A 21602-nucleotide genomic window follows, 5' to 3' on the forward strand; every position below is an offset into this window, starting at 1 on the left:
TACAGTTCCTGAACGCAAGCTATTGCTCGCACTTCCCCGCTCGGCGGCACCATTGCCAGCGCTACGCCACCAGCAGCACCAAGTCCAACCCCAACCCTCACGACCTAACATGGCCAACAAGCCCAACATTCACCCCATACGACCTCTTCCACCTGGACCGCAAAGCCCCATACACGAAAGCACGATACTATGAACTCGTGAAAATCTACCACCCGGACCGCTCCTCACCGAGCAGCGGCAGCAGCGGCGCCAGCACCAGCACCAGCAACCATCAACCACACCCCCTCCTCCAAAACCTCACCCCGGAGGTCCGCATCCAACGGTACCACCTCCTCGTCGCCGCGCACGAGCTCCTCTCCGACCCCGCCCGACGAGCAGCGTACGACCAATTCGGCACGGGATGGAACGTCCACCGCCCGGACCGCCACCACGCTGCCGCTGACGAGCACCCCGAACACGAGGTCCCGCCGTGGGCCCGCCCGGGCTCCAAGGACTACGGGCCCATCTTCGCCAACGCCACCTGGGAGGACTGGGAGCGGTGGCACAACCGCCACCAAGGGCGGCAGCAGCACATGGTGGACAACCGGACGTTCATCTCGTTTGTGGTGCTGCTCACGCTGCTGGGTGGGGCGCTGCAGGCGTCGTGGATCAGTCAGCTCAGCAGTGGGTATGAGGAGCGGTTGTGGGAGGTCACGGAGCAGTCGGAGCGGTTCCTGAACGGGCGCCGGGAGAAGTCGGTCGTTGCGGAGCGGGGGAAGGGGCTCGAGGAGAAGGTGCAGCGGTTCTTGTTGGATCGGGATCCCACCGGGGTGGGGTTGAAGGGGGAGGAAGGGGAGGTTTATCGGGGGGTTTTGGGGAAGAATGGTGGTCGTGGGAAGGGAGATGGGGCGAAGGTTGATGCTGATCCTGCTGTTTCTTCGGGTGGTGGTGGTGCTGCTACTACTGCTGCTGTTGCTGTGAAGGATGGTGATGGGGTCCAGGATCAATCGTCTACTTCTCCATCGGGGGAGCCGGAGACAGCTCCCTGACCTAGACTGATCTTGGAGTATTCGGATAAGTCATTGGAGCAGCTTGTAGACGTTTACCGTACATGTGGCGAGCCTTAGAGTATTTCTCGCGGCCCGACGGGAGGAAAGCTCGCCATCGCAGGCAATTAAAAAGTAGTCAATTGGTCTCTTAAGAGAGGACACAAGACAATATTCCCTGTTGCTGAAGAGTCTACTGTCAACAACTCAAGCCAAACAATCACATTCAAGCATAGAATAGGGACAGACTGGAGAATTAGTAGAAGACGACCCGCCTGGTACCAGGATCACCACTGGCAGCTTCCTAACCGCGGATGTCTATTTTCAGACTCGGAGCATGCCTGGACATGATCGTACAGTTCTGCGAACAGTATGTAGCCCTGGCATAAGTCTGTATCAGTTCTCCGTTGGAAGATTGTGCTGAGTTATGTGTAATCAGAGCGGACCTAGGCTTTTTGTTCTACGCATTAGTATTGGTTTCGATAAATTTAAATCAACTATACGGAGTATACTCTTAAAGTCGTTCAAAACTACTCCTGATAACAATAAGTTGTTTATACTTAATTGGAATCAAAGTAGAATAGAAGTACTCATTGCTTCGTCATCATCACCTAGCATAACTAAGTTATGAGTAACTTACTACGAGTTACCGCCTGACCTCAGTGTGAATGGTACTTCTACCGAAGAACAGCCGCTTCGGCCGGGGCTAAACCCATTCAGACCACCACCGAGTTCCACACCGTAGCCTGGGCCTGCCTGATTGGGAGGTGGCCAACGATGATTAAGGGTGCGGAGACCATCTTCCGACCGTCGTGGAACAGTAGTCTAGTGTGTGTGTGTGTGTGTGAACTGCAAATCCCCAGTCACTGGTGCCCGATCCTGATTACCTATTCAATGGCAGCAGGATTTTCATTTCTCCTTTCTTCTCCTCAACTTCTCCCCTCTCACCCAGGCGGTACCCGGTTCTGTCTTTCATTCTCATATCCTCCAGGTGAGGTCTTACAAGTCATGGCTGGCTGCTCTCTGCAGAAGTTCGCCACATATCTTTGACGGGGAGTGATGTCTCCCCGATGATGCAAGTGCTACGATGGTTCTACGATGAGTGAGTCACCAGTACCGGGTGTTGAAACTTTGGATGAATTATTAACCCAAGATATACAGATTCCATCTCGCTCGCCCTCGCAAGCAGCAAGCAACCGAGCAGTTAAATACAACAAATATGCAAAACCCCACTTATCGCTGAAATGAACACGACACGACCCACGACACCATCTCTGAACCCAGAGCGCAAGAACCAATACCGAACCTCCCAAATGTGAACTCGCAGTCGAGTCTAGACGTCGGTCTTGAACGAAGTGAGACGCGCCTTGATGGCCTCCTCGGGCTCATCGGTATCCAACTCCCGGAGCACACCGCTTCCGACATCATAGATCAGGCCGTGGACGCGCAGGCCCCGCTCCTGAATAGCATCGAGCACGACACTCTTCTGCTTGAGCGTCTTGACACCCTCGTGGACGTTCAGCTCGACGAGCTTAAGGTTGGCCTCGTCGGTGGGAAGCGAGTTGAGCAGGCTCAGGTGCTGCTCGCGGAGCTGGCGGAGGGGCATGAGCCACGGGTCCAGAATGCCCAGCTGCTTGTTGCCCAGGGCGGCAGCGACACCACCGCAGCTGGTGTGGCCGCACACGACCACGTGCTTGACGCGCAGGTGCTTCACGGCGTACTCGATCACGGCCGACGAGCTGAGGTCGCTGGCGTGCAGCACGTTGGCAATGTTACGGTGGACGAAGACGTCGCCAGGCTTGAGGCCCAGCAGGGTGGTTTCAGGGCACCGCGAGTCGGAGCACCCGATCCACAGGATCTCGGGCTGCTGGCCTACGGCGAGCGTGGGGAAGAGTTGAGGATCCTCCTTGGCGATCTTGGCTGCCCAGTCCTTGTTCTGGTGCAGAGCCGACATGAAGCGATCTGATGGGGAGGATGGCATGTTAGCACAGGCTTGTCGCCGTGTGGTTGAGAAGCAGCGGGCCGGTCGGGTCGGCGCCGCCGGGCGGGGGTGTGCAACGCGAAGGAAAGAGGAACGAAACATGCTGGCTCCCAGACGCTGTGGCATTTTTGATGTGGGATGCGATGGTAGCGATCGAGGAGCTAGCCGGGTGATGTTTGTCAAGGTGGAAGAGAGAGAGTGCATTGAGGAGGACATTTGTTGGGATGGGTGGGGAACGAGGCCTGAGTCACACTCGATGCCCCGACGGTAACCAGGAACGACCGAGAGGGAACAAGGAAAAAATGATTTCGTCGATGTTCAAACCTTGAGAACAGGATGTTACACCGACTTTCGAATTTCAGGATGAAGACTGCAGCGTGGATACAAAATGAAGCAGCGAGTGCAGAGTTCCGCAGGGGAGGGGAGAAGGAGGTGGGAGGTGAAAAAGGCAAAATTGGCGGGCGGTCGCCGATTTCGCAGGGCACGTTGAGGATGAACTTCGTTCTTGGCATCTCTGTGGTACAAGGGTTGTGCACTCACCTGAGGTGGAAGCCATGGTTGTTGGTGCTACTCAGGGTAACTGATGAGAGGACTGGCAAGGACTGAGATCGCAAAATGAGGAGTATATGAGGATCTTGAGGGAAAAAGCTGACGAGGGTGTGGTCGCAATTTGCTTGAGGCGCGGCCAACTCAGTCTCGTCTCCTTTCGGGTATCCGGCCTGCAAACCACTCAAACCGGGTCACGTGGCTCACCGGGCCACCGGCAATGTCCGCTGTCAGATGCTCCCTGCCCTCGCTTGCGCTCACTTGCAACCACTTGCAACCACTGTGACACTGTCATAAACCTTGATCCTGAGCAAGGTCAGGCAACGGGGCGTCGGCGGGATGTCTTTGCAGGGGAGGATATTGCGTAGTTGTAGCGGTTGTAGGGGCTGTAGTGTCGTAGAACAATCACCCTTCTACTTGCTAACCGAGACCCGTATCTGGTGTGGTCTGATCGGATCTCAGATTCACCAATGGCGAGCCCCCATTACTATGCACGCCACGCCGGGGAAACACTGTACACTGTTATCGAGGGGATATATCCCTCATGGCCATGCGCTTGGGATCTGATACTGGATCAGGAGATCTAATCTATTCGCGTGTATCTCCAGCAAATGGCCGTTCGAAGGGCGACCAGGTGCTTTGGAATGAGGGTTTTCTACGAATGTTCTCCTTTTCGCGAGTACCCTTGGCTGTTACGTATGAGATTGAGCGGTTCATCCGAGCCAGCGGAGTCGGAGTCACCCACCCACGGGCCCACTCCAGAAGAACGCCTGTTCTCGCTACGGCACCACGGCCACTCTACTCCGTGAGCCCTTCGAAGCGACTCTCCTGAGGAAGCTTCGTAGATATTCAGCGGTGCCCAGTGAGCGTGTCAGCTGTATGGTCCCAGAATGCAAAGGAGTATCTATATCTTGCCATTCGCATCAAAGCTATCATCCCCCCAGCTCAGGTAGACCCGTAAGTTACTGTTGTTCATGATGGTCGACAGCCAACTGGCGACCTCTGCCTGCACAGTCCAAAACGGACCGCCTCACCGCCCCCGGCGATAAGCGGCAATAAGCTCTACACACGTGATGCAAAATAAGCACTGGGGGGCGGCGCTTTTTTCTCTTCCGGGGCAACAAACTTGCAAGCCCGGCGCAGCACCACATCACCATTTCTTTTTCAGCCTGCCCCGGATTTCGATACACGCCATCACCATGGCTTTTCGGGCAAACTCTGGAACTCTCCGGAGATGGGGCCTGGGGTCCCGGTCTCGGTGGGTGGGGAGTGTTCGTGGATTGGCGAGTGTGACAGATGCCGCGCGGTATGGATGATTTTCGATCAATTTTGTTCACTTGCACTTGCGTTCGCATACTAATTTCTTTTTATCTGGGTGTAGAGGATACGACGTCGTCGTCATCGGCGGCGGGCACGCAGGCGCGGAAGCGTGTGCGGCGGCGGCACGCTCCGGCGCACGAACGGCGTTGATCACCCCCTCGCGCTCGAATATTGGGGTTTGCTCGTGCAATCCGAGTTTTGGCGGCATTGGCAAGGGCACGATGATCCGCGAGGTGGACGCGATGGACGGTGTGGCCGGGCGTACCATCGACAAGGCCGGAGTGATGTTCCGGACGCTGAATCGGTCGAAAGGGCCCGCCGTTTGGGGCCCGCGCGCGCAGATCGACCGCGACCTCTACAAGAAGTATATGCTGGAGGAGCTGAGTTCCACCGAGGGGCTGAGCATTGTGGAGGGCAAGGTGGGCGATATTGTGGTGTCGAAGGAGGGCGTGGAGGATGTGCCCGGGATGGCGCAGGGGAAGATCGTCGGGGTGCGGTTGGAGTCCGGCGAGGTGATCTCGACGAGTCGCGTGGTGATTACGACGGGCACGTTCCTGGGCGGGGAGATTCATATCGGGCTTGAGGCGTACCCCTCGGGGCGCATGGGCGAGGCGGCGACGTTCGGGCTGAGCAAGTCCCTCCGTGAAGCCGGGTTTCAGCTCGGTCGGTTGAAAACGGGGACGCCGCCGCGGTTGGATCGGAAGACGATCGACTTTGCGCCGTTGGAGGTCCAGGAGGGCGATCACCCGCCCCAGCCTTTCTCGTATCTGAATGATGCGGTGCAGGTTGGCGATGAGGGCCAGCTCAACTGCTGGATGACGTATACTAATGAAGCCGTGCATGATATCGTGCGGGCCAATCTCGACAAGACGATTCACATCCGCGAGACGGTCAAGGGTCCGCGATACTGTCCCTCGTTGGAGTCGAAGATTATCCGCTTCGGACACAAGGACCGGCACATGATCTGGCTTGAGCCTGAGGGATTCGCGCCCAACGACGTCATCTATCCTAACGGTATCTCGATGACTATCCCCGCTGACGCGCAGTATGCCATGCTCCGCAAGATCCATGGGCTGGAGAACGTGACCATGCTGCAACCGGGCTACGGAGTGGAATACGACTACATCGACCCGCGCAACCTGTGGCCGACGCTGGAGACCAAACTGATCAGCGGGCTGTATCTGGCCGGCCAGATCAACGGCACGACGGGGTACGAGGAAGCCGCCGGTCAGGGTATCATCGCTGGCACGAACGCCGGCCTGTCCGCGCAGGGCCGTAAGCCGCTCACCCTGCGCCGCTCCGACGGGTTCATCGGCATCATGATCGACGACCTCATCACCAAGGGCGTCTCTGAGCCCTACCGCATGTTCACGACGCGCAGCGAGTACCGCATCTCGACGCGCGCGGACAATGCCGACCTGCGCCTCACGCGCATGGCCCGCGAGGCCGGCGTGGTCTCCGACACGCGCTGGCGCCAGTTCACCGAGACGGAGGCGCAGATCCAGGAGCTGCAGTCCCTGCTCACCAACACCCGGCTGTCGTCCTCCGCCTGGGCCCGGCTTGGCTTCCCGTCCCGCATCGACGGGTCCGTCCGCTCCGCCATGGACATCCTGTGTCTTCAGGAGACGGGAATTGACTCGCTGATCCCTCACATCGAGTCCCCGACGGGCACCGTCTACAATGCGAACTCGTTCGCTCCGGAGATCCGGACCCGTGTCGCCATCGAGGGTCGGTACGCGCCCCACGTCGCGCGCCAGGAGGCTGCGGCTCGCAAAGCTCTGCAGGACGAGAACCTGCTTCTCCCGCCGGACATGAACTACAAGGCGGTCCATGGTCTCAGCGCGGGCGAGGTCGAGGTCCTGACTCGCATTCGCCCGGTGAGCGTGGGGATGGCGCGGCGACTGGAGGGCGTGACTCCTGCGGGAGTGCTGAGGGTTCTGATGTATGTGCATCGGTCCGGGACGGTGGGTCGCACGCCTGTGGCGGCGGAGGGGCTGGAGGAGACGCCTGAGGATGTCCTGACGCAGGCTCCTTGATTGGGGGGATGTTTTGGGCGTGGGGATAATAAATGTACATTTCATGGGTCTGTAACATAGATAGCGACTTCACTACGGCATTTCAGGATGGAGTTAGGTTTTGCATGGCTGGGGGGGTTATTGTGCTTCTAATGGATTTTTATCATTATTCTATCCTTTGTTTGGGCAGGATGTATGCCCAGGGCGTGTGGGCTTCTGGGTATAGTTTGTCTGCCTCCCCCTGAATCTGGACTAAGGCAGTTGACATAAACAGCGCGCAACCCATCCTTCCACCGCGTAAGTTCTCACATTGAGGGAGTCAGTCAGCTATACGAACCATTAACCATCAATCCAGCGATGCACTCAGCGTGTCCATACGTTTGGAGCCAAATAGCTATACTGGCCATCAACCACCACGAGTCCAAGAAATCGTTTCCATGTCGCATACTCCTGAGCTTTATCAAGAAACCTGGTATTAATTTTATCCATTATCCCGCATGCACTGCCGATACTCCATCCAACCATTCCTGTCCACCTCAATAATCCGGCCTCTCCATCAAGAACGCATTAACCGACTGCAAGGTCGAGCGCGAGGGGTTCGCATCCGGCTTGCACAGGGTGATCCAGGCCAACCGCTGCCGAATGAACTGCTTGCCGATACTCTTCCTCTCGGTGGGGGTGAAGTTTCCTAGCATCGAACATGGTCAGCCAACCCCCATGCAACCCATCAACACAACGCAACCGATGGGAAACCCACCCTCGTCATCATAAAACAAACACAGAATCGCCAACAACGCGCCAACCGACAGATCCCGGCCCGACTCGCACACGACCAGCACCGACGCCTCCGGGTTGTGCAACAGATGCTCCCTGACGAACTCCCGCACGCGGTCGAGGTTCTTGCGCAGATCTCGACTGCCCAATTTCGCCGGTCCGCAGCCCAGATCCAGCCTCCTGCCTTGCGCAGCCGTCGTCTCCTCGTCAGCCGGAGCGTCAGACTGGACGGGTTTGGCATTACAATCCACCACCAGATCGAACCCCACCCCACCCTTTGTGTCTGCAAAATCCCCCGCTCGCCCCAGAAACAGATTCCTCGTGGGAGCAATCCGCACCGCCTTCCCTTCCGCCCCCTGCTCGTGCCCACCGGGAGGAGATCTCCCCTCCTTCTCCCGCGCCAGCAACTCCGCAATCAACCCGGGAATGTCCTCCTCATTCCGCCGCAATAGCTCGTCCTTGTGCGCCCAGAACAGCGGGGGCGTGAGCCCCAGCGCCCAGCTCTCGCTGTCGTCCCCGGCGCCCTGGATGTACCCGCCGGCGGAGATCTCGGCGCCGTGCACGCGCTTCGAGGCCGAGCACAGCACGAAGAGGTTGTATTCGCCGTCCGGGGAGGCAGTGAGCGTGGTCGGGTGGAAGTAGGCTCTGTTGGCCCAGGCGAGACGGATGGGGCGGGCGAGTTGGGTGCGGAGGGTGGGGAGGGAGAGGTTTAGGTTCTTTTTTTTGGGGGTTAGTATACCCTACTTTCATCCGGGGGGTAATAGGAGAGGTAGGTAGGGGAGGGAAGAAGAAGACGAACCAGCAAGTCCCTAACGAAGCCGTCGATCCGCCGCTCGATCTGGGATTCTTCCGAGGCCGGCAGGAAGTTCGGGGGGAATTGCACGGGGTGGTAGGCTTGGGCGTCGGGGAAGAGGGCGCGGTTGAGCACGGCCGTCCAGATGGGGATTGTTTTCGACAGGGCGTCCGGCATTACTATCCTTCGTCATTACTCTATCCTCTCGTGACGGGTGTCGTGGTCATGCTAGTGTCTGACTCGACTTATGTAGAGGGAAGGGGGGTGGGTAAAAGGGCAAGGCAACGCAGGGGCAACTTACATTTACCCCGCCGCGTCGAATCTACGATTATGCATCTATAACCCTCCCCCCGGAAGATCTTAGCATCCATCTGCACCAGAACACCATATCTTTAGTCCAAGGGAGGGTAGACTAACCCCCCATACTGCCCCGCGACCCCCAACACCTGCAGATTGAGTCTACGCGAGCTGAAATCCCACACCCCGGTGTGTCCGTCCGTGCTCTTGAAGTACACGCTGCCCGTCTTGTCGCGCGGCGCGATATACCAGCTGCCGCACCGCTCGTTGGCGATCAACGGGAGGGCGTAGTGGTCGCGCACCTCGGCCACGAACTGCGCGTCCGTCGCGATGCTGGTCAGCCGGTTGGTCACGGTCAGGGCGGAGCGGCGCAGCGCCGTCAGCGTCTGGCTGATGGATTGCTGCTCGGAGGAGGGAAAGTGGAGGGCGGCGAGGGAGGAGGGGAACGAGGGGTCCATTTTGTGGTTCCTTTTCTGTTTGGGGAAAAGAATGGAGATGGTGTGGAGGAATGGAGTTGGAGGGGTTGAGCTCCGCGGTTTGCGACGGGGGGGATTTTTCTCGGTGCCTGAGTCCTCAGGTGTAAGTTGGTCACGTGGGATAAGAGATAAGCCGTGGCAGAAAGCTTGGCTGTTAGTGAAGGCCATGATGTGCAACTGGAACAGTGCAACGAATTTGGGCCGGGTAGATCGGCATGCCGAGATACGAAATGCTTGTTTGATCGGGTAGACCGGATGGTTGTAAGGCTAATAGGGCATGGCTCTGATGTGTACAAGTATGCACTGAGTAAGTTACAATGCCTGGATCACCACTGGCCTTGTTGATCCGCACCGCATGTGCCTGGCCTTGTGATCCCCACTCGTGCCCTAACCAGCTGGTGACATCACCCATCCCTCGCCATGGTCGACAACACAACGTCACCAGCTGCAGCGTAGTCAAGAACCCAATCTTAAATCTCGGCCGATTACGGAGTACTTTGTGTGCCAATGACCTCAACTGTCTTACTCTCCAGTAGACCCAACCGTATGAACGGTAACTTATAAGAACAACCACCTAAGCCAGTGCAACCACCTGTACCCCATACCACATACCACATCCAACGCATCGAAATGACCCCCAACCCCACGCCCTACACCTACGAAAACGCCATCTACAGCGCCGGCCTTGGCGACGAGCGCCCGCGCTTCCCCCCGCACCCGCACGACTGGGAACCCACGGCGAAATCCCGCCTGTCGGCGGACAGCTTCGGCTACGTGCACGGCTCGGCGGGCACCGGCCAGACGGACGCGAACAACCGCGCCGCCTTCGGGAAATGGAACCTGGTGCCCTCGCGCCTGGTGCCGAGCGACTACCCGGACCTGAGGGTCAACCTCTTCGGCGAGGAATACCCCTACCCGGTCGCCATCGCGCCGGTCGGCGTGCAGAAGATCTTCCACCGCGACGGCGAGGGCGCCGTGGCGCGCGCCGCCGCCGAGGACCACGTGCCCTACATCCTCTCGACGGCGGCCTCGACCAGCATCGAAGACGCCGCCGCGGCCAACGGCCCCGCCGGGAAGCGGTGGTTCCAGCTCTACTGGCCGCTGAACGAGAACAACGACATCACCGCCAGTCTGCTGCATCGCGCCCAGGACGCGGGGTTCAAAGTCTTAGTGGTGACCCTGGATACGTATATCCTGGGCTGGCGGCCGAGTGATCTGGGGAATGCGTATAATCCGTTCCTCCGCGCGGATAGTATCGGCGTGGAGCTGGGGTTCACGGATCCCGTGTACCGGCGGAAGTTCCGCGAGAAGCATGGCAAGGAGGTCGAGGAGGATCTGGGCGCCGCGGCGCGCGAGTGGGCGCATACCGTCTTCCCCGGGCGGAGTCACGGGTGGGAGGATTTGGAGTTCCTGAAGGAGCACTGGAAGGGGCCGATCGTGTTGAAGGGGATCCAGACCGTCAAGGATGCGGAGTTGGCCGTCCAGCATGGCATGGATGGCATTGTCGTCTCGAATCATGGCGGACGCCAGCAGGACGGCGGCGTCGCCTCGTTGGAGGTCCTCCCTGAGATCGTCGATGCGGTGGGCGACAGGATTGAGGTGCTCTTTGATTCCGGGGTGCGCTGTGGGGCCGATATCGTCAAGGCGCTGGCGCTCGGGGCGAAGATGGTGCTCATCGGGAGGCCGTACGTTTATGGGTTGGCCATGGGGGGTCAGGCCGGGGTTAGCCATGTCTTGAAGTGTCTCTTGGGCGATTTGGATCTGACGCTGCATTTGTCGGGCGTGCCTTCGGTGCGGAAGGAGCATTTGAATCGGTCGATTTTGAGGGAGTCGAAGTAGATCGACCTTGTGACCCTGTGCATTTATACTTCGTAATGTATTATAGACTCTACAGACTTTTATGCCAATAAATGATTTACATGTTACTGTGCTGGTCAGATGGTTCTGCAAGACATCAAAACTTTTTCTATCCGCTAATAATACACATGCTCTCTCCGCGGTGGCTATTTACAGGTGGGAAAGCCGCATTGTTCATTATTCCATCACATCCGCCCATCCATTACGAACTGGTGGCAGATGCCTTCTGAGCATTCTCCTCGGCCTTAGCAGCGAACTTGGCCCGGGCCAGTTCGATCCGTGACTTGGGACGCTCGCCCGTGCTGTTGACAGCATCCAACCCCTTGGCCTTGGCAGCCCACTCGCCCCGGCGTCGCTTGTACAGATCCATCGACCAGTTCCTCCACACGGCCCGACCCACGAACGAGTCGCGCAGGGCCATCTCGTTCTGCGCAAGCTCTTGCGCCATCCGCTCCTTGACGAAGAAGACATCCTTTGTGGCGTGCCACAGGGCGTCCACCACGCGCGATCCGCTACTGTCCAGAGCCAGATCCTTGAGCTGTCCGGTGAAGCGGGTGACCAGCTGGCGGCGGAATTGCGTGGTCGAGGTGGGTAGCGTGAGTGCTTGCTGCAGGACATGCGAGGCAGTGGGGTCCGTGGCGATCTTGATCAGAGACTCCGTCGACTGCGCCAGCAGGCCAGAGTACACCAGCCCGCTCAACGCTCCTGGGGCAGTCAGCATCGTCTGCGCGAACAGGGAGCTGTGCAATCGAGCCGCTGCGAGAGCCTTCTGGTTGTTGGGTGCGCTGGTTCCCTCCTCGCCGTATCTCGGCTGCTCCACATCATCCTGAGAAAAGCCCTCCAGCCACAGCATCTTATCCAGACGGCGAGCGGGGTCGCGGTCGTAAGCAGCTTCCAGGGCACGGGCAATGGGGCCGGTATCGACCCCACGGATCAGACAACGCTCAATCAAGGCCTTGGGAACGATCAACCGGGACCGTTCAATGAGACCAGAGATCTGGGGAACAATCAAGTCGACCGCCTCTTTGAGATCATCCTTGCCAAGACGCTCGAGGATACGCAGGACGACATATCCAGCGGTGATGTTGCGTGCAAGGGAGCCCATCTGTTCGCGCATGAGGTTCTTGTACAGCGCCTTGAACAACTTTCCGGGCAGGCACTTGACGATGGTTTCCAGCAGTCGCGATCCGACCGGGTCGTACAGCAACCCACGGACGAAGATGGTGCTCTCAGAGCCTTCCGTGAACTCTTCGTCGGGGATCAATCGTCTCGTGATTGACTTGGGGTCCTTCGCGCTGGACTTCCCAAAATGCGACAGCTCCAAGTACACCAACACTTGCAGCACCGGGTTTCCAACCGGGTGGGTGGCTAGTGCGCGGAGATACGTATCATCCAACACAGACACCATGTCCTTCATGACCTTCTTCAGGGTGGCCTCGAACGTCTCCGGGACGCCTCTCTTCTGCGCCACAGGGTTCTCCTTCGGCGTATCGGTGTTGGCAAGACCCAATCTCTCCTTCTTCCGACTAGCGACAACGGAGTCGCTCAACGACAGATCCACCGGTTCCCCCGCCAACACCAGCAGGAGGACTCTGATCGTGTGCGACGCAAACCTCTCGGTCAGCAGATATCCCCAGTTCCCTTGCAGTTCCTCCACCACCGTCATGAACATCTCAGCCAGCGACAGCTCGGGTTCCGGCTCCTCGTCCTCCTCTCCGTCCACCTCCATCTTCTCCGCCTTAGGCTTCGATGGCTTCTGCGTGACGCCGGGCGCGGCATTTATGAACAGGGTCTCGCAGCAGTGACTGGCGAACCGGTGCTGGACGAGGTGCAGGAAATGGCCGATAAACTTGTTGAACAGGCGTCGGATCTGGCGCATGTCGGACAGTGAAATGAGCTTCTCCATCAGCCGCGAGCACGACTGGCTGCACGCAATCTTCAATTCCTTGCCCCGAGCCTCCGTGTACACACTCTCGATGAACACCCGCCGCTCCTCCTCGTCGCCGAACTGGTTCAGTTCCAGCACCTCGCTGGCGCGGGAAAAGTATTCCTGTTCCTCGGGGTCCAGGAGACCGAAGAACACCGTCTCGCCAGAATCGCCATTCTCCTGGTCGAAGCCCTCCTGCTCGGCTTGTTGGTCGTATGCTGGCTCGGCATCCAATGCGATGTAGTCGGCGCCCTGGGTGAAATCGTCGTTGGCGGGCTCGTCGTCGGTCGACGGCTTCATGCGCTTGGGCAGGGTCTCTTCGGGGACTTCATCGCGTTTGCGCTTGGCGGCGTCCTTGCTGGCCTTGTCGGCGGCCCGACGACCTCTCTTCTGATTCTCACGCGGCATTTTTAATTGACCTTGGTTGAATGGAGGAGCTTGCGATCGACAGTCGGGGGCAGTTTTTTTTTCGGCGGAAACCCAGCGGGCGGGTTGTTTGCCGCGTTTGCAGGGCGAGGCCAGGCCAGGCGGTCAGGCGCAGATTTTTGACTTGTTTGCTGCGTATCACGTGCACTCCGTCATTTCGACGATACTGCTTCCTTTCTGCGGGCGAAATATTCGACTGTTGGTCGCCATCTTTACTCGGCGATCATCAGCACTTCAATTGACCCTTTTTCTTTGGTCCTTATTCTGATCGAGTCATCTGTTTACTTCCAAACCACATACATCTCAGAAAAGCCTTCAGAACACCAAAATCCCGGTCGTCGAACTCGACCATGCTGAACAGAGCTCTTCTCCGAACGCCCTGGTTGCGACCAGTGATCTTCAGCGCACCACACTCCTCGATCAGCGCAACAGCAGCCTCAGCCCCGCGCTTCCCAACCCTCTATGCCAACACCAGACCTCTCACCTCCGCCCCCTCCCGTCAATCCGAACACCCACCCACGACACCCTCAACGCCACCGTCCGAGACAGCCGAACTCCCATCGCAAGACCCCGAACCCGCCACCACCACCACCACCGCCTCCGAACCCCCATCCCACATCCCGTGGTACCTCCAAGACGAGCCCGACGTGCCGGCCACGCGCCCCATCACCTCCGGCGAGCAGATCCCCGCCCTCCCAGAAAACCCACCTGCCCTGCTCGCGGCGCTGCTGGAGTACACCTTCAAAGACCTGGGGCTGGACGGGCTGAAACTCCTCGATCTGCGGGGACTGGACACGCCGCCGGCGCTGGGCGCGAACGTGATCATGATCGTCGGCACCGCGCGCAGCGTCAAGCACCTGAACGTCTCGGCGGACCGGCTGTGCCGCTGGCTGCGGGCCACGTACAAGCTGGCGCCGTTCGCGGACGGCCTGCTGGGCCGCAACGAGCTGAAGATCAAGCTGCGGCGGAAGGCGAAGCGCGCGCGCCTGGCCAGTAAGGCCGGGACGCTGGTGGACGACAAGGACGATGGGATCACGACGGGGTGGATCTGCGTGAACGCCGGGATCGTGGAGGAGGCGCCCCTGGCGGATGAGGTGGCGGCGGCGCAGGAGGAGGCTGGGTTCGAGGGGTTCGGGAATGCCGGGTGGGGGACGCGCGTGGTCGTGCAGATCTTTACGGAGGAGAAGCGCGCCGAGGTGGATCTGGAAGGGCTCTGGGAGAAAAACCTCGCCCGTGTTGGACGGCAGCGCGAGAGGGAGAGGGCCGAGCGCGAGGATGGGGAAGAGTGGTTGTAGTGTCGTGCAGTCTACCATTTCCAGGTTATGGTCGGGTGTATGATTACGTGGATGCATTCATGGGCGGGGATATGTACATTAGATTCCATTCTGTTTTTGGGGGCCTTTCCCCCTGGGTGTTGGGGGAGGGCTGCAAAAATCAAAGCCACATTAGGTTGTACATGAATCTTTTGTATATATAGAATATCTGGATGTAACTTTTGTTCCGGGGTGTTTAGTTGAACACCACGGTCTTGTGGCCGTTGAGCAGCACGCGGTGCTCGGCAAAGTACTTCACGGCGGTGGCGAGGACGTTGCTCTCGACGTTGGAGCCGGCGTGGGTCAGCTCCTTGGGGCTGAGGGCGTGGGTGACGCGGACGACGTTCTGCTCGATGATGGGGCCCTCGTCGAGGTCGCTGGTGACGAAGTGGGCGGTGGCGCCGACGATCTTGACGCCGCGGTCGTAGGCCTGGTGGTAGGGCTTGGCGCCCTTGAAGCTGGGCAGGAAGCTGTGGTGGATGTTGATGATCTTGCCGGACATGGCGTCGCAGAGCGTGGGCGAGAGCACCTGCATGTAGCGGGCGAGGACGACCAGGTCGATCTGGTGCTCGGCGATGAGCTCGAGGATGCGGCCCTCCTGCTCGGCCTTGGTGGCCGCTGTCACGGGCAGGTGGATGAAGGGGATGTTGTAGGTGGCGGCCAGCGCGGCGAAGTCCGGGTGGTTGGAGACGATCAGCGGGATCTCGATCGCCAGCTGGCCCGTCGACGCCCGGAACAGCAGGTCGTTCAGGCAGTGGCCGATCTTCGACACCATGATCAGCACCCGCGGCTTGGCCGTCGCCGACACCAGCTCGAAGGTCATCGCCAGCTTCTCCGCCGTCGGCGCGAACGCCTCCCGCAGCTGCTCCAGCGTCGGCGCCGGCGTGCTCTCCGGCTTGAAGTGCACGCGCATGAAAAACCGCTCCGACGTCGGGTCGCCGAACTGCGACGAGTCGATGATGTTCAGGTTGTTCTGCACCAGGTAGGCCGTCACCGCGTGGACGATGCCCGGGCGGTCGGGGCAGGAGAGGGTGAGGATGTAGCTCATTTTGGTGGAGGGTGGGATGTTGAATCGGGAGGGAGAGGTCGGGGTTGGGTGGTTGAAGAAGAGGGAAAGGGATTGGCGCCGGGGGGGGGGAGAGGAGGGGAGGTTAAAGAATAAGGTTGTGGAGGTTGTTCAAGGTTCCTGACACGATGCAGAATTTAAGCCGCTGGCGAGAGCCAGAGCCACTGGTGCAGGTTTGCCCCGCCGCTTGCGGCAATGAGTCAATCCGGTCTCGCGCTCACTGGCCCGCCGCCCTGGTGATTGATAAGATTAGGGCCTGCCATCAGGGTTGATCAGCTAGGGTTGTTGCTTAGGGCTGCAGATCATCCTGCACGGCTTAAGGCTGAGCTAGCATGACGCCAGGCCGCGGGGGGGTTTGGTTTTGATTCTGTGATGCAGGGGACTGGAGTAGCTCAGTAGCTGCATAATCCACGTCTTTGGTCTCTCGCTTTATACTTGCTAGTCCCACCAGTCACCTCTCTTTTCTCGGAGTGATCGACGATATATAGTTAATGTGTTTTGCAGAACATGTATCAGTGCGTGAGGCAATTCTCATTCAGTACATTCCGTTACCTGCTCAATGATACCTGCCGTTGCTATGCGCATCAAACACACTTTCAAAACTGGAAGGTATGACGTCCCTGCTACATGCCTGAGGCACCAAGGTGTCGCCGGAGCGGGAATCCCGACTCCTCAGTGACTGCTAACCCATCACGGAATTCATATCCCGAGGCTTCATCTCATCCCACTTTTTGCCATGACCCCGCAGTCATGGCATTCAAACTTCATTCATGGTGTCTCGCATATCCTCAGTCATGTCTCCGAAAAGCAAGTCACCAAAGTCTGCTCGAAAGCATGTGACGACGGCCTGCAACCCTTGCAGAGAGGGCAAGGTGAAGGTACTCGACAAGCCAGGTACAGAAGAGATGCGTCTGCTGATCCCAACATGCATTCTAGTGCGACGGAGCTACTCCCGCTTGTGGGAATTGCGGGGCAAAAGGCAAGAGATGCTCTTATCGCCAAGTTGATGACAGGCGCAAGTAAGCTCCACGCATCGATTCTGCGGTGTCACCGCTCATGAGCTGTTCTTCTTAGGATCCCGGTACGAGTGAGCTTCGGTGTTTTGGCTAGAAGAATAAACCAGCTGGTACTTTATATTCAAGGGCAGGGCTTGGAACTTCCTTGCATGGACGAGAGCGACAGTTTGATGATCGGAAGCATATTTGATGCGCTTGGAATGGAATGTTGTGGTCTAACAGCTGGGAAGGATGCGTCGACTTCAAAGCAGTACATTGACATCGCCAAACCTGGGGGAGACGGTCCGCTTTCTCCAGATGTAATACCGTCCGATCATTGTACTGCCGTTGCCGATTCCTCTTCACCGTCGACCGGTGCAGATCCGCAGGAGACTCTAGGCATGCAGAACCTTGTATCCTCAGCAGCACAGCCAGTGCAAAGTGTCTCGGGGAAAGGCTCCACGGTGCTGAAAGGTGACAAGATAACATGTACGCCCCTGAGCATTCAACGGGATGAACTGCCGAACACGAAGGCGATCCCTAGGACGCCTGCTGACTCGGCATGCTCCTCTGACTCCACCGAACCTGGACCTCAACCTCAGCCTAACCCTCCTCATAATACCGGAGAGGATGAAGAGGATGAGGTTACTAATCAGCTGTCATGCCGATCAGGACGGCTTCAAGTGATGCATGACGGACAGCTCCGGTACTACGGGTCCACCTCCAACCTCAACCTCCTGGATATCCTCGTCGGTGTCACTCCGCCATGCTCAACAAATGCCCAGAAAGGAGCACACGAAGTCTTAAAGAGTGCGGAGCTTGATGCCCCGGTCGATGAAACATTCGAACAGCATCTGCTGAAGCTCTACTTCACATGGCAAGATCCCTGTCTCCATGTCGTAGACGAACAAGTATTCTGGAGGTCGAGAGCACAGAATCTGGACGATGACTTGGATACACCATACTACTCTTTCACACTAGTAAATGCTATGTGGGTGTCTACCCTCCATCTTCCATACGCTTTGTGCTCGCTGACAATATTGTAGGTGTGCGATCGGAGCTGCGTACGAGCCCCGATACCACCCGAGTCTTGTAACCTTTCCTCGATCGCTCGCCGAGTTCTTTGGTGACCGTGCTAAAGTACTCCTTGAGTTGGAATTGGAGAGTCCGTCACTGGCTACAGTTCAAGCATTGGTCATCTTGGGCGGGTATGAAGCCTCCTGCACGAGGGATACGCGGGGGTGGCTGTACAGTGGTAAGTCTCTGACGTTGGCGAGCGAGATCGAAGCCTGAAAGATAACTGACATTGTCAGGAATGGCTATGCGATTGGCCTTCGATCTTGGACTTCATCTGGATATGGCTCCGTACGTGGCCAAGGGCATCATCCCGTTGGAAAATGCCGAGATTCGCCGCCTGACCTTCTGGGGAGCATATATGAGCGAGCAGTATGACCAATCCCTTCCCATCCCAACTCATATCTAACAAGGTATTCAGATTCTGGGGTTGGTACCTCGGTCGTCATACTCGAAGCCAATTGCCGGTGATAACAGTGAAGAAGCTGGATGGGTGCAATGGTCCAGGAGCCGAAAGGTGGGAGCCATATGGCTCTCCGACCGCCTCGAACAACGTACCCGCTTTTCCAAACACATTGAAGAAGCTATCCTACGAATGGACCTCTCTCTATGATCTCCCATTGCCACTTACTGATGTTTTGTAAGATCTAAGGTGATGCCCTGGCATTGATGCCAGTCACTAACCCGGGATGCAGATATGGCATCTCTTCTATGTCTATACGTGAGATGCAGGAGCTAGCAGCCCACACAGTCGAGAAGCTCAAGTTGTGGAAGGCTGATTTGCCAGCAGAGCTGGACTTTGACGAATCCGAAAGTGGAGTTCAACCTCTTCCGCACGTACTGGCTCTACAGTGAGTTGGAGCGAGATCTGCAAGCCCACCGCTACTGTGGCATATACTAACGTCCATTCAAGCATGCAGTATTATCAGATGATGATTCACTGTCACCGTCCGTACATCTCTCACGTTATCCAGCCTCAGCCACCTCAGGGTCCAGGCTCAGGGCATGCACGCATGACGTGCATCGAGTCGGCGATATCGATAGCGAGACTCCTCGCCCTCTATGAGCGATGCTATAGTTTCCGCCGGGCCAATTATCTCATTGTGTCCTTCGTCTTCTCGGCTGCATTAATTCTTATTTTCATCACGGTACCTATCAAAGGGGATCACGAAGATCAAGAACTGATGCAGCATTTGAATACTTGTTTCCGTGCGCTAGATGAGATGGGTAGTCGCTTTGAGAATGCGCGACGCACGAATACCTTTCTCACAACGCTGCAGTGCGAGTGGCAGATTCGTCGGCGAGACACGAAGGTATCTTCAGGAGCCAAGAGGAAGTTGCCGTGCTCGTTCGCAACGACTGGTCGTCGGACTATGCCTCGAGCTGAAAGCCCCCTACGCTCAGCACATGATCAGAGCTGGTCCGCAGCAGCGGCAGGCCGAACGGGAGAACAAGCAGGTGTTGACCTTCAACACTCGACTGATCTTCCTTCCATTGATGATGGCTTGTCTTACTCTCTGGACTTCATGGAGTCTGACTTGTGCAATATCCTTCTCAGCGAAGGGATTCCGAGGGCTTTCGTGTAGCCAGCATCATGTGACGCGTCTGATCGGGTTCTGTATTCCTGGCTGTGGGAATACTATCATGAATTGCTCTCAACTCATTCTAGGACCTTTCACGTTGGAACAAAAGAGCAGTGGGGTTCTTCAAGGTGATGACATCCTGTGATCGGTGTAATGCATGTCTCTTATGTGAGTCAGCTTCTTTCTTCCGGGTAAGATCATCGTCAAAGACACGACCAATGCAGGGTAAGTCCGGGAAATGAAACCCGGCAGCCAAGACAGATTACAAATACACATCGAAGATATAAAGCCCAGAGCGAGAGCTTACAACAAGCATAAGACATCCTCTACCAGTTCAAACAATTATCTTCTCTCTGGGATCCTGCACCGTATCGCACTTGACGCACCGCTAAACATCATGACTGGCGATGTGAAACATGCTCTCATCTTCGGGGCATCAGGCATCTCAGGCTGGTCGCTCCTCAACCAGTGTCTCTCATACCCTTCTGCAACGACTTTCAGACGCGTCACAGGCTTGTGCAATCGACCTCTCGCGAAAGAAGAATCCTTCCTTCCCGATGACCCTCGACTGAGAATCGTTCCTGGAATTGACCTCACAGCCTCCGTGGACATCGTTATAGAGCAGTTGAAAACGAAGGTTGAGGAGGTGGAAATGGTGGATGTTGTCTTCTTCTGCGGTAGGTTAGGAATGGCTCCGTCTGGGCTTTCGCCCTATCGACATATCACTCTAACATCAATGCCTCCTGCACAGCATACATCCAAACCAGCGACCCCGAGTCCCTGAAAAGCATCAACACCCAGATCCTCCGCACGGGGATTGAAGCCATTAAAGCCGTCGCCCCCAGCCTGGAGGTCGTCATCCTACAGACCGGCGGCAAAGGATACGGACTAGAGTTCCCCAAAGAAGTCAACCTCCAGGCACCCCTGCACGAAGACCTCCCTCGTATCCCCGAGCCATGGCACAGCACGATCTTCTACTACAGCCAGTACGATCTCCTGACGGAGCTATCCCAGCGGCACGGCAGATGGACCTTCTCGGAGATCCGACCCGACGGCATCGTGGGATTTGCTCCCGGCTCTAACGCGATGAACATGGCGCAAGGCATTGCGTTCTACCTGACGCTCTACCGGCAGGTTCACGGGGAGGGCGCCCGCGTCCCGTTCCCGGGCAAGCCGGCCGGGTACCACGCCTCCCACAGCGATACCTTTCAAGACATTTTGTCCAAGATGGAGATATTTGCCGCGTTGAATCGCGACCGGTGCGGCAATGGTTCGACCTTCAATTCTGCGGACGGGGAGGCGGTGCGCTGGGCGCAGGTCTGGCCTGGGTTGTGTGCGTACTTCGGTCTGGTGGGGTGCGAGCCTGATGGCGAGCAGAGCGCTTCCATGCAGGAGTTTGTCGAGGCGCATGGGGATACGTGGAAGTCCCTGGTTGCGAGCAAGGGGCTGAAGGAGGGGTTGATCGAGACGCAGAATTGGGACCACGTTCGCTTGATGCTTGTGGACTTTGATTTCGATCGCCAGTATTCGCTGGATAAGGCCCGGGCGGTGGGTTTTCGTGAGTCGATCGACACGGTCGAGGGGTATAGGGTTGCTTTCGATCGGATGGCCAAGGCGCGACTCATTCCTGCGTTCAGATAGGGGGAGTACCGGTAGTTTGTCAGATTAAACGAGTCTCAGTGACGCTTTGAGCGACATTCCTAGTGGTAGCATGTCTATTTAGCAATTTTATATTTGTCTCTACAACAGCTCTTGGTAGATCAATGGGCTTACTAACCGAGGCACAGTACAGTAGACATACTTCCCACCTCGTATTTACCCACGTCACGAGCAATCAAGGCGTCCACAGCACTGCAAACCTAGACAAGACAACGAACAAAGCTAAACCCCCCTGACGATCAACTGACATAAATACTTACCCCGCGTGTCATACCCCCCACATAGTACCTTATCTCCCAAGATCGCGACTCCAGACAAACCGCACCGGCCACTCCGATCTCAACAGTGACCTTCGCACACCCATCCTCAATACACATTAACCACACTCTATCAAAAACACCACAATGCCCCCCACCGAACCCCCAACCACACCCCCAGAACCCATCCCCCGAACCATGAAAACCTACACCTTCAC

At 57.4% G+C, this 21602-nt stretch overlaps 10 protein-coding genes across 10 annotated transcripts; 6 read left to right on the forward strand and 4 right to left on the reverse strand.

The window, feature by feature from the left end:
- Nucleotides 1–101: 101 nt before the first annotated feature.
- BO66DRAFT_295160 (J domain-containing protein) lies at nucleotides 102–854 on the forward strand (the record flags this gene model as incomplete). The annotated part of the gene is made up of 1 exon (XM_025643189.1): nucleotides 102–854. A coding segment is annotated over one exon (753 nt), but the record flags the coding sequence as incomplete, so codon positions are not given.
- A 1504-nt stretch (nucleotides 855–2358) lies between these two features.
- Nucleotides 2359–3006, reverse strand: BO66DRAFT_400606 (carbonic anhydrase; the record flags this gene model as incomplete). Its single annotated transcript, XM_025648727.1, has 1 exon — nucleotides 2359–3006. The coding sequence occupies one exon, from the start codon at nucleotides 3004–3006 to the stop codon at nucleotides 2359–2361; it is 648 nt and encodes a 215-aa protein (XP_025505283.1).
- Nucleotides 3007–4502: 1496 nt separating this feature from the next.
- On the forward strand, nucleotides 4503–7257 carry BO66DRAFT_391003 (tRNA modification protein MTO1). Its single transcript, XM_025647151.1, has 2 exons — nucleotides 4503–4858; nucleotides 4934–7257. Exons 1-2 carry the CDS (start codon nucleotides 4752–4754, stop codon nucleotides 6906–6908), a joined length of 2082 nt encoding a protein of 693 aa, XP_025505284.1. The 5' UTR covers nucleotides 4503–4751; the 3' UTR covers nucleotides 6909–7257.
- Nucleotides 7258–7423: 166 nt separating this feature from the next.
- Nucleotides 7424–9209, reverse strand: BO66DRAFT_428044 (initiator tRNA phosphoribosyl transferase family protein; the record flags this gene model as incomplete). Its single annotated transcript, XM_025650384.1, has 5 exons — nucleotides 7424–7575; nucleotides 7645–8377; nucleotides 8461–8633; nucleotides 8756–8844; nucleotides 8881–9209. The coding sequence occupies 5 exons, from the start codon at nucleotides 9207–9209 to the stop codon at nucleotides 7424–7426; spliced, it is 1476 nt and encodes a 491-aa protein (XP_025505285.1).
- Nucleotides 9210–9683: 474 nt separating this feature from the next.
- Nucleotides 9684–11147, forward strand: BO66DRAFT_391004 (lactate 2-monooxygenase). The gene has a single exon (XM_025647152.1). The coding sequence runs from the start codon at nucleotides 9858–9860 to the stop codon at nucleotides 11064–11066; it is 1209 nt and encodes a 402-aa protein (XP_025505286.1). The 5' UTR covers nucleotides 9684–9857; the 3' UTR covers nucleotides 11067–11147.
- A 96-nt stretch (nucleotides 11148–11243) lies between these two features.
- On the reverse strand, nucleotides 11244–13419 carry nop9 (RNA-binding RNA processing protein NOP9; the record flags this gene model as incomplete). The annotated part of the gene is made up of 1 exon (XM_025645479.1): nucleotides 11244–13419. One exon carries the CDS (start codon nucleotides 13417–13419, stop codon nucleotides 11287–11289), a length of 2133 nt encoding a protein of 710 aa, XP_025505287.1. The 3' UTR covers nucleotides 11244–11286.
- A 216-nt stretch (nucleotides 13420–13635) lies between these two features.
- BO66DRAFT_391005 (RsfS/YbeB/iojap family protein) lies at nucleotides 13636–14885 on the forward strand. Its single transcript, XM_025647153.1, has one exon. The coding sequence runs from the start codon at nucleotides 13788–13790 to the stop codon at nucleotides 14730–14732; it is 945 nt and encodes a 314-aa protein (XP_025505288.1). The 5' UTR covers nucleotides 13636–13787; the 3' UTR covers nucleotides 14733–14885.
- On the reverse strand, nucleotides 14686–15895 carry BO66DRAFT_391006 (formyltetrahydrofolate deformylase). Its single transcript, XM_025647154.1, has one exon. It carries the CDS (start codon nucleotides 15796–15798, stop codon nucleotides 14947–14949), a length of 852 nt encoding a protein of 283 aa, XP_025505289.1. The 5' UTR covers nucleotides 15799–15895; the 3' UTR covers nucleotides 14686–14946.
- Nucleotides 15896–16610: 715 nt separating this feature from the next.
- Nucleotides 16611–19781, forward strand: BO66DRAFT_347538 (uncharacterized protein; the record flags this gene model as incomplete). Its single annotated transcript, XM_025644623.1, has 9 exons — nucleotides 16611–16694; nucleotides 16753–16835; nucleotides 16891–17245; nucleotides 17414–17802; nucleotides 17858–18066; nucleotides 18125–18257; nucleotides 18307–18525; nucleotides 18581–18736; nucleotides 18799–19781. 9 exons carry the CDS (start codon nucleotides 16611–16613, stop codon nucleotides 19469–19471), a joined length of 2301 nt encoding a protein of 766 aa, XP_025505290.1. The 3' UTR covers nucleotides 19472–19781.
- A 19-nt stretch (nucleotides 19782–19800) lies between these two features.
- BO66DRAFT_428049 (SDR family oxidoreductase) lies at nucleotides 19801–21176 on the forward strand. Its single transcript, XM_025650385.1, has 2 exons — nucleotides 19801–20145; nucleotides 20220–21176. Exons 1-2 carry the CDS (start codon nucleotides 19866–19868, stop codon nucleotides 21107–21109), a joined length of 1170 nt encoding a protein of 389 aa, XP_025505291.1. The 5' UTR covers nucleotides 19801–19865; the 3' UTR covers nucleotides 21110–21176.
- Nucleotides 21177–21602: the final 426 nt, after the last annotated feature.

The sequence above is a fragment of the Aspergillus aculeatinus genome, assembly GCF_003184765.1.
Source record: "Aspergillus aculeatinus CBS 121060 unplaced genomic scaffold BO66scaffold_17, whole genome shotgun sequence".
In the NCBI taxonomy this organism is placed as follows: domain Eukaryota; kingdom Fungi; phylum Ascomycota; class Eurotiomycetes; order Eurotiales; family Aspergillaceae; genus Aspergillus; species Aspergillus aculeatinus.

Bases quoted from the DNA above. Each gene is read 5' to 3' on its own strand.
- BO66DRAFT_428049 (XM_025650385.1), top strand. From the start codon at position 19,866: ATGACTGGCGATGTGAAACATGCTCTCATCTTCGGGGCATCAGGCATC. The intron at 20,146-20,219 runs GTAGGTTAGGAA...CCTCCTGCACAG, and splicing joins GGATGTTGTCTTCTTCTGCG to CATACATCCAAACCAGCGAC.
- BO66DRAFT_391006 (XM_025647154.1), bottom strand. From the start codon at position 15,798: ATGAGCTACATCCTCACCCTCTCCTGCCCCGACCGCCCGGGCATCGTC.
- BO66DRAFT_391003 (XM_025647151.1), top strand. From the start codon at position 4,752: ATGGCTTTTCGGGCAAACTCTGGAACTCTCCGGAGATGGGGCCTGGGG. The intron at 4,859-4,933 runs GTATGGATGATT...ATCTGGGTGTAG, and splicing joins AGTGTGACAGATGCCGCGCG to AGGATACGACGTCGTCGTCA.
- BO66DRAFT_391005 (XM_025647153.1), top strand. From the start codon at position 13,788: ATGCTGAACAGAGCTCTTCTCCGAACGCCCTGGTTGCGACCAGTGATC.
- BO66DRAFT_391004 (XM_025647152.1), top strand. From the start codon at position 9,858: ATGACCCCCAACCCCACGCCCTACACCTACGAAAACGCCATCTACAGC.